Here is a 12,500-nt window from a genome sequence, read left to right as displayed (position 1 = left end):
CCTGAAGTCTTACATCATAACGACGTGCGCAGATGCCCCAATAATGTTTGTATGGAATCTTCTGTCCCGTAACGAAGAGTATCTAGAATTAGTTGTAAGGATTCCTCGTAGCTCTCTGACTCAGCACTCTCTGGCAAGAAGACATCATCTTCCATGTCTTCGTCGCCCGTGAAGTCCAAAAGCTCAGCATCGCTTGATTTGTTCTCAGTTGATGGTGAACCTCGTCCAAGAACGCAAAACAGAGAGCTGCTGGTGACCGGAATATCAGCAGCCAATGATTCTACATTTGTTTCAGGCTCAGTCTCTAAAGAAATTTTATGACGCTTAGCGTTAAAATCACCTTCGCTCCCTTGTGAAAGACGTCGCTTTTGACGAGCAATCTTTATCTCCTTGTATCGATAAGCTGGATGACTCACTTTTCCTTCAATCGAGAATTTCGCTGCTGAATAGTCCATCGTGATGCCGGAATGTGTCTGTCAGCGTAGTCCACTGTCTTTTATATAAGCAACTGTCAGGTCAACAAAACTGCCAAATTAACATAACTACATACCTATTTCACTGTGACTACCTGACTAATTACTACAGAACCCTAACGTCCACAAACGGGTCACAGGAACCTCTATTTATTTGGAACTAATTTGTTGTCACACCGACAGTTGGAGGTTATCCTTTTTCTTTGAATATGGACACTGAATCTTTGAAAACAAATAACATATGGGGTTGTAAAAATCATTGTTATCGACATTCAGGATAACTAATCTTGTACGGGCATGTAGGTATTACTTTTCCACATAATCACTTCATTATGGTCAACGAAATATAGTATTTATTAAGGTGTCTTGCATTATTTTATGTTACACAAAGTCATACAAATGAAAATGGAAGAATCTTAGTCGGCCAAAAAAAAAAAAAGTTAAAGAACAGAAACCAGAATGAAGAATAATGGCGATGATGATAAAATTGATAGCAATAATACAGATGACAATAGAAATAAAAATGTTAATGTTAATAATAATGTTACTTATAACGATAACCGCAACAATAATGATAATGGCAATTATGGTGATAATGGTATTAATAATGTTACTGATAATGATAACCGCAACAATAATGATAATAGTAATAATATTGATAATGGTTAATAATGGTAATAATATTGATAATGGTAAATAATGGTAATGATATTGATAATGGTTATAATATTGATAAGGGTAATGATATTGATAATGGTAATAATATTGATAATGGTAACAATATTGATAATGGTAATGATATTGATAATGGTAATGATATTAATAATGGTAATAATATTGATAATGGTAATAATATTGATAATGGTAATGATATTGATAATGGTAATGATATTGATAATGGTAATAATATTGATAATGGAAATTATATTGATAATGGTAATGATATTGATAATGGTAATAATATTGATAATGGTAATAATATTGATAATGGTAATAATATTGATAATGGTAATAATATTGATAATTGTAATATTGGTAATGGTATAACATTGATAATGGTAATAATATTGATAATGGTAATAATATTGATAATGGTAATAATATTGATAATGATAATAATATTGATAATGGTAATAATATTGATAATGGTAATAATATTGATAATTGTAATATTGGTAATGGTATAACATTGATAATGGTAATAATATTGATAATGGTAATAATATTGATAATGGTAATAATATTGATAATGATAATAATATTGATAATGATAATAATATTGATAATGGTAATAATATTGATAATGGTAATAATATTGATAATTGTAATATTGATAATGGTAATAACATTGATAATGGTAATAATATTGATAATGGTAATAATATTGATAATGGTAATAATATTGATAATGGTAATAATATTGATAATGGTAATAATATTGATAATGGTAATGATATTGATAATGGTAATAATATTGATAATGGTAATGATATTGATAATGGTAATAATATTGATAATGGTAATGCTATTGATAAGGGTAATGCTATTGATAAGGGTAATGCTATTGATAATGGTAATGATATTGATTATGGTAATGATATTGATAATGGTAATGATATTGATAATGGTAATGCTATTGATTATAGCAATAATATTGATAATGGTAATAATATTGATGTTGGTAATAATATTGATAATGGTAATAATATTGATAATGGTAATAATATTGATAATGGTGATAATATTGATAATGGTAATGCTATTGATTATAGCAATAATATTAATAATGGTAATAATATTGATAATGGTAATAATATTGATAATGGTAATACTATTGATAATGGTAATACTATTGATAATGGTGATAATATTGATAATGGTAATGCTATTGATTATAGTAATAATATTGATAATGGTAATAATATTGATGTTGGTAATAATATTGATAATGGTAATAATATTGATAATGGTAATAATATTGATAATGGTAATAATATTGATAATGGTAATAATATTGATAATGGTAATAATATTGATAATGGTAATAATATTGATAATGGTAATAATATTGATAATGGTAATAATATTGATAATGGTAATAATATTGATAATGGTAATAATATTGATAATGGTAATAATATTGATAATGGTGATAATATTGATAATGGTAATGATATTGATAATGGTAATGATATTGATAATGGTAATAATATTGATAAAGGTAATGACATTGATAATGGTAATGATATTGATTATGGTAATGATATTGATAATGGTAATGCTATTAATAATGGTAATAATATTGATAATGGTAATAATATCGAGAATGGTAATAAAATTGATAATGGTAATATTATTGATAATGGTTAATAATGATAATGGCAATTATGATGATAATGGTTAATAATGATAATGGCAATTATGATGATAATGGTTAATAATGATAATGGCAATTATGATGATAATGGTTAATAATGATAATGGCAATTATGATGATAATGGTTAATAATGATAATGGCAATTATGATGATAATGGTTAATAATGATAATGGCAATTATGATGATAATGGTTAATAATGATAATGGCAATTATGATGATAATGGTTAATAATGATAATGGCAATTATGATGATAATGGTTAATAATGATAATGGCAATTATGATGATAATGGTTAATAATGATAATGGCAATTATGATGATAATGGTTAATAATGATAATGGCAATTATGATGATAATGGTAAATATAATGTTACTGATAAGGATAACCGCAACAATAATGATAATGGTAATATTATTGATAATGGTTAATAATGATAATGGCAATTATGATGATAATGGTTAATAATGATAATGGCAATTATGATGATAATGGTAAATATAATGTTACTGATAAGGATAACCGCAACAATAATGATAATGGTAATATTATTGATAATGGTTAATAATGATAATGGCAATTATGATGATAATGGAAAATATAATGTTACTGATAAGGATAACCGCAACAATAATGATAATGGTAATAATATTGATAATGTTAATGGTAATAATAATGGCATTGACAACAGGAATAATAATGGCATTGACAACAGGAATAATAATGATAATGATAATGATAATGATAATGAAAATGATAATAAGAATGATGATAATGATAATGATAATGATAATGAAAATGATAATGATAATGATAATGATAATAAAAATGATAATGATAATGATAATAATAATGATGATAATGATAATGATAATAATAATGATAATGATAATGATAATAATGATAATGATAATGAAAATGATAATAATAGCAATAATAATAATAACAATAATAACAATAATCTCAATATTAACAATAATAACAATAATAACAAAAATAACAATAATAACAATAATAACAATAATAATAGTAACAATAATAACAATAATAACAATAATAACAATAATAATTATAACAATAACAACAATAATAACAATAATAACAATGATAATAATAACAATAATAACAATAACAATAATAATAATAACAATAATAATAATGATAATAATAATTAGCCATATTTTCTAAAATATCTGACACAAAGTAATACGAGTGAAAATGGAAGATGACATTAGCAATAACAATGTTAATGTTAATAATAATGTTACTGATAATGATAATCGCAACAATGATGATCATGGTGATAATATTGATAATGGTAATAACATTGATAATGGTAATGACGTTGATAATGGTAAAGACATTGATAATGGTAACGACATTGAAAATGGTAACGACATTGATAATGGTAACGACATTGATAATGGTAATGACATTGGTAATGGTATTAAGATTACTAATGGTATTAAGATTGCTAATGGTATTAATATTGCTAATGGTATTAATATTGCTAATTGTATTAATATTGATAATGGTATTGATATTGATAAAAGCATTGATATTGATAATGGTATTAATATTGATAATGGTATTAATATTGATAATGGTATTAATATTGATAATGGTATTAATATTGATAATGGTATTATTAATGATAATGGTATTAATAATGATAATAGTATTCATAATGATAATGGTATTCATAATGATAATGGTATTCATAAGGATAATGATAATAATAATAACATTAATAATAATAATAATAATAATAATAATAATAATAGTAATAATGATAATAATAATAACAATGTTAATGGAAATAATTATAACAATGTTAAGGGTAATGATAATAACAATGTTAATGTTAATAATAATAGCATTCAAAATGACAATAGGAATAACAATAATAATAATAATAACAATAATAACAATGTTAATATTAATAACAATAATAACAATGTAAATAATAATTACAATAATAATAATGTTAATAATAATAACAAAAATAACAATGTTAATAACAATAACAATAATAACAATGTTAATAATAATAACAATAATAAATGTTTTAATAATCATAACAAAAATAACAATGTTAATAATAATAACAATAATAACAATGTTAATAATAATATTAATGTTAATAATAATAACAATAATGACAATGTTAATAGTAATAACAATAATAAAAATGCTAAAATAATAACAAAAATAACAATGTTAATAATAATAACAATAATAACAATGTTAATAATAATAACAATAATAACAATGTTAATAATAATATTAATGTTAATAATAATAACAATAATGACAATGTTAATAGTAATAACAATAATAAAAATGTTAATAATAATAATAATAATAACAATGTTAATAATAATATTAATGTTAATAATAATAACAATAATGACAATGTTAATAGTAATAACAATAATAAAAATGCTAAAATAATAACAAAAATAACAATGTTAATAATAATAACAATAATAACAATGTTAATAATAATAACAATAATAACAATGTTAATAATAATATTAATGTTAATAATAATAACAATAATGACAATGTTAATAGTAATAACAATAATAAAAATGCTAAAATAATAACAAAAATAACAATGTTAATAATAATAACAATAATAACAATGTTAATAATAATAACAATAATAACAATGTTAATAATAATAACAATAATAACAATGTTAATACTAATAAAAAAATAACAATGTTAACAATAATAACAATAATAACAATGTTAATAATAATAACATTAATAACAATGTTAATAATAATAACAATAATAACAATGTTAATAATAATAACAATAACAACAATGTTAATAATAATAACAATATTAACAATGTTAATAATAATAACAATAACAACAATGTTAATAATAATAAAAATGTTAATAATAATAACAATAACAACAATGTTAATAATAATAACAATATTAACAATGTTAATAATAATAACAATAACAACAATATTAATAATAATAAAAATGTTAATAATAATAACAATAATAACAATGTTAATAGTAATAACAATATTAACAATGTTAATAATAATAACAATAATAACAATGTTAATAATAATAACAATAATAACAATGTTAATAATAATAACATTAATAACAATGTTAATAATAATAACAATAATAACAATGTTAATGATAATAACAATAATAACAATGTTAATAATAATAACAATCATAACAATGTTAATAATAATAACAATAATAACAATGTTAATAATAATAATAATAACAATGTTAATAATAATAACAATAATAACAATGTTAATAATAATAACAATAATAACAATGTTAATAATAATAACAATCATAACAATGTTAATAATAATAACAATGTTAATAATAATAACAATAATAACAATGTTAATAATAATAACAATGTTAATAATATTAACAGTAATAACAATGTTAATAATAACAATGTTAATAATAATAACAATATTAACAATGTTAATAATAATAACAATAATAACAATGTTAATAATAATAACAATAATAACAATGTTAATGATAATAACAATAATAACAATGTTAATAATAATAAAAATAATAACAATGTTAATAATAATAACAACAATAACAATGTTAATAATAACAATAATAACAATGTTAATAATAATAACAATAATAACTATGTTAATAATAATAATAACAACGTTAATAATAATTACAATAATAACAATGTTAATAATAACAATGTTAATAATAACAATGTTAATAATAACAATGTTAATAATAACAATGTTAATAATAATAATGTTAATAATAATAACAATGTAAATAATAATAACAATGTTAATAATAAGAGGAATATTAATAATTATAACAATGCTAATAATAATAACAATAATAACAATGTTAATAATAATAACAATAATAACAATGTTAATAATAATAACAATAATAACAATGTTAATAATAATAACAATAATAACAATGTTAATAATAATAACAATAATAACAATGTTAATAATAATAACAATAATAACAATGTTAATAATAATAACAATGTTAATAATAATAACAATAATAACAATGTTAATAATAATGACAATAGTAACAATGTTAATAATAATAACAATAATAACAATGTTAATAATAATAACAATGTTAATAATAATAACAATGTTAATAATAATAACAATAATAACAATGTAAATAATAATGACAATAACAACAATGTTAATAATAATAACAATAATAACAATGTTAATAATAATAACAATGTTAATAATAATAACAATGTTAATAATAATAACAATGTTAATAATAATAACAATGTTAATAATAATAACAATGTTAATAATAATAACAATGTTAATAATAATAACAATAATAACAATGTTAATAATAATAACAATAATAAAAATGTTAATAATAATAAAAATATTAACAATAATAACAATGTTAATAATAATAACAATGTTAATAATAATAACAGTTATAACAATGTTAATAATAATAACAATAATAACAATGTTAATAATAATACTGTAGTGTGGCTAGTCGCCACGCGCGACGTTCTCTCTCGCGACGGCGAGCATCTTCCCCCTGCGCGCTTCCCTGGTCGGGCAAACTGCACTTTCCCATCACGGCATTCTTCCACCTGCCGGATTCCACCCCCTTTTACTCGTATTTTTAGTGTTTTTATCCTTGGTTTTCGTGTTTTTGTTTTGTTTTAGTTTGCCCATGTTTTGTACATTTTCTTTGGTTTTCGTTTCATTTTAATTAGCTTACTTTTTACTTATTTAAATGCAGTTCTTTGCCGGCAGCCCTAGTTTTAATTATCTGTGAGCTCCTTTGTTTTTAATCCATACCATATAAATCATTTAAATGTTTAAGTGATTAGGGTGACCATTTTTACAAACATTCTTTTTTATCTATTATTTTACTCATGTTCACTATTGCAATTGTCTTACATGTTTCTTATTTTAACTAAATTACCAATTATTTATCAATACGGGCAGGTTCTTATGTTTTCTCCTATTTATAAAGTTGTATGAAGTGACGTCACCGTCACCCCTCACCCCCCAATGGCCGCGAAAAATAAACAGTTCGGCAGAGACCGCAGCAGAGACCTGGTGTTTATTTTTCCATATTTTCTTTCTGTGTGAAACCGGCTCGACGCCCCCGGAAACTACAAAAGATAAAGTTAAGTCTGAGGTATATTTGACTCGCTTATAGGAGCTGGATGTGATCATGCTTTTAAATAATAATCATCGGTAATAGTTACGAGTGCTTTTCTTTGTTTAGGTTTTATGGTTTAGTTTTACTTTAATTTTGTACAGCACTTCTTTTCTTGAGTTTAATATTGATTTTTAAAGTGAGTGTTCATTTTACTTTTACCTTTGCTTTCTATGTTCTTAATCCATTTTTAACGTAATTCTTAAAGATGGTTTTAACTATAGTTTTTATTATTTCATTGTATTACGATTTTATTGTGCGACGGAGGGGGTAATGCTGGAACAAACCCACGCCAAATAAGCTCCTCTAGCCACGCTACCACCTCATGGGGCTTATACCAGGGGTTTAAATAAACTACTTTATTTGCCTAAGGCGCCCTTGGTCATGGTAGGATTTTGATATGCCACAGGTATTTTTATGACCAAGGGCGCCTTACGCAAATAAAGTAGATTATTTAAACCCCTGGTATAAGCCCCATGAGGTGGTAGCGTGGCTAGAGGAGCTTATTTGGCGTGGGTTTGTTCCAGCATTACCCCCTCCGTCGCACAATAAAATCGTAATACAATGAAATAATAAAAACTATAGTTAAAACCATCTTTAAGAATTACGTTAAAAATGGATTATGAACATATAAAGCAAAGGTAAAAGTAAAATGAACACTCACTTTAAAAATCAATATTAAACTCAAGAAAAGAAGTGCTGTACAAAATTAAAGTAAAACTAAACCATAAAACCTAAACAAAGAAAAGCACTCGTAACTATTACTGATGATTATTATTCAAAAGCATGATCACATCCAGCTCCTATAAGCGAGTCAAAGATACCTCAGACTTAACTTTATCTTTTGTAGCTTCCGGGGGCGTCGAGCCGGTTTCACACAGAAAGAAATTAAGGAAAAATAAACACCAGGTCTCTGCTGCGGACTCTGCCGAACTGTTTATTTTTCGCGGCCATTGGGGGGTGAGGGGTGACGGTGACGTCACTTCATACAACTTTATAAATAGGAGAAAACATAAGAACCTGCCCGTATTGATAAATAATTGGTAATTTAGTTAAAATAAGAAACATGTAAAACAATTGCAATAGTGAACATGAGTAAAATAATAGATAAAAAAGAATGTTTGTAAAAATGGTCACCCTAATCACTTAAACATTTAAATGATTTATATGGTATGGATTAAAAACAAAGGAGCTCACAGATAATTAAAACTAGGGCTGCCGGCAAAGAACTGCATTTAAATAAGTAAAAAGTAAGCTAATTAAAATGAAACGAAAACCAAAGAAAATGTACAAAACATGGGCAAACTAAAACAAAACAAAAACACGAAAACCAAGGATAAAAACACTAAAAATACGAGTAAAAGGGGGTGGAATCCGGCAGGTGGAAGAATGCCGTGATGGGAAAGTGCAGTTTGCCCGACCAGGGAAGCGCGCAGGGGGAAGATGCTCGCCGTCGCGAGAGAGAACGTCGCGCGTGGCGACTAGCCACACTACAATACCAATGTTAATAATAATACCAATGTTAATAATAATACCAATGTTAATAATAATACCAATGTTAATAATAATAACAATGTTAATAATAATTACAATGTTAATAATAATTACAATGTTAATAATAATAACAATGTTAATAATAATACCAATGTTAATAATAATACCAATGTTAATAATAATACCAATGTTAATAATAATACCAATGTTAATAATAATACCAATGTTGATAATAATACCAATGTTAATAATAATACCAATGTTAATAATAATACCAATGTTAATAATAATACCAATGTTAATAATAATACCAATGTTAATAATAATACCAATGTTAATAATAATAACAATGTTAATAATAATAACAATGTTAATAATAATAACAATGTTAATAATAATAACAATGTTAATAATAATAAAAATGTTAATAATAATAACAATGTTAATAATAATAACAATGTTAATAATAATAACAATATTAATAATAATAACAATGTTAATTATAATAACAATGTTAATTATAATAACAATGTTAATAATGGTAACAATGTTAATAATAGTAACAATGTTAATAATAGTAACAATGTTAATAATAGTAACAATGTTAATAATAGTAACAATGTTAATAAAAATAACAATAATAACAATGTTAATAATTATAACAATAATAACAATGTTAATAATAATAACAATAATAACAATGTTAATAATAATAACAATAATAACAATGTTAATAATAATAACAATAATAACAATGTTATTAATATTAACAATAATAACAATGTTATTAATATTAACAATAATAACAATGTTAATAATAATAACAATAATAACAATGTTAATAATAATAACAATAATAACAACGTTAATAATAATAACAATAATAACAATGTTAATAATAATAACAATGTTAATAATAATAACAATAATAACAATGTTAATAATAATAACAATAATAACAATGTTAATAATAATAACAATAATAACAATGTTAATAATAATAATAACAATATTAACAATATAAATAACAATAATAACAACGATAATAATAAAAACAATAATAACTTTGTTAATAATAATAACAATAATAACAATGTTAATAATAATAACAATAATAACAATATTAATAATATTATTAATAATAACAATGTTAATAATAATAATAATGTTAATAATAATAACAATAATAACAATGTTAATAATAACAATGTTAATAATAATAATAATGTTAATAATAATAATAACAATGTTAATAATAATAATAATAATGTTAATAATAATAATAACAATGTTAATAATAATAATAACAATGTTAATAATAATAACAATGTTAATAATAATAATAACAATGTTAATAATAATAATAACAATGTTAATAATAATAATAACAATGTTAATAATAATAATAACAATGTTAATAATAATAATAACAATGTTAATAATAATAATAACAATGTTAATAATAATAACAATAATAACAATGTTATTAATATTAACAATAAAAACAATGTTATTAATATTAACAATAATAATAATGTTAATAATAATAACAATAATAACAATGTTAATAATAATAACATTAATAACAATGTTAATAATAATAACAATAATAACAATGTTAATAATAATAACAATGTTAATAATAATAACAATAATAACAATGTTAATAATAATAACAATAATAACAATGTTAATAATAATAACAATAATAACAATGTTAATAATAATAATAACAATATTAACAATAAAAATAACAATAATAACAACGATAATAATAAAAACAATAATAACTTTGTTAATAATAATAACAATAATAACAATGTTAATAATAATAACAATAATAACAATGTTAATAATATTATTAATAATAACAATGTTAATAATAATAACAATGTTAATAATAATAACAATAATAACAATGTTAATAATAACAATGTTAATAATAACAATGTTAATAATAACAATGTTAATAATAATAATAATGTTAATAATAATACTAACAATGTTAATAATAATACTAACAATGTTAATAATAATAATAACAATGTTAATAATAATAATAACAATGTTAATAATAATAATAACAATGTTAATAATAATAATAACAATGTTAATAATAATAATAATAACAATGTTAATAATAATAATAACAATGTTAATAATAATAATAACAATGTTAATAATAATAATAACAATGTTAATAATAATAACAATGTTAATAATAATAACAATAATACCAATGTTAATAATATTATTAATAATACCAATGTTAATAATAATAACAATAATAACAATGTTAATAATAATAACAATAATAACAATGTTAATAATAATAATAATGTTAATAATAATAATAATAATAATAATAATGTTAATAATAATAATAATAATGTTAATAATAATAATAATGTTAATAATAATAATAATAATAATGTTAATAATAATAATAATAATGTTAATAATAATAATAATAATGTTAATAATAATAATAATAATGTTAATAATAATAATAATAATGTTAATAATAATAATAATAATGTTAATAATAATAATAATAATGTTAATAATAATAACAATGTTAATAATAATAACAATGTTAATAATAATAACAATGTTAATAATAATAACAATGTTAATAATAATACCAATGTTAATAATAATACCAATGTTAATAATAATACCAATGTTAATAATAATACCAATGTTAATAATAATAACAATGTTAATAATAATAACAATGTTAATAATAATAACAATGTTAATAATAATCATTTAAATAATACATAATAAAAAACATTTAAAATAAATACTATTAAATCATAAATAATACAATAATAAAAAAACAAATACTGCATTATACAAGTATAATAATAAATTAAATATAACAATTTAAATATAAATGTAATAATAATATAATTAATAATAAATTTA

General features: G+C 20.7%; 1 protein-coding gene across 1 annotated transcript in view; it reads left to right on the top strand.

Moving 5' to 3' along the window:
* Positions 1 to 4,961: 4,961 nt before the first annotated feature.
* Positions 4,962 to 12,500, top strand: part of LOC125025193 (putative uncharacterized protein DDB_G0282133) — a gene marked incomplete at both ends in the record, with an annotated part of 8,388 nt that continues 849 nt past the window's right edge. Inside the window, 3 exons of the mRNA XM_047613169.1 lie at positions 4,962 to 4,985; positions 5,660 to 7,228; positions 10,380 to 12,340. Of these exons, the coding sequence (XP_047469125.1) occupies positions 4,962 to 4,985; positions 5,660 to 7,228; positions 10,380 to 12,340 (3,554 nt within the window). The remainder of the gene's footprint in view (positions 4,986 to 5,659; positions 7,229 to 10,379; positions 12,341 to 12,500) is intronic.

This window comes from Penaeus chinensis, chromosome 4 (assembly GCF_019202785.1).
Source record: "Penaeus chinensis breed Huanghai No. 1 chromosome 4, ASM1920278v2, whole genome shotgun sequence".
NCBI lineage: Eukaryota > Metazoa > Arthropoda > Malacostraca > Decapoda > Penaeidae > Penaeus > Penaeus chinensis.
Note: the sequence above shows the minus strand (reverse complement) of the source record. Positions and strands in the feature narration are given on the sequence as shown.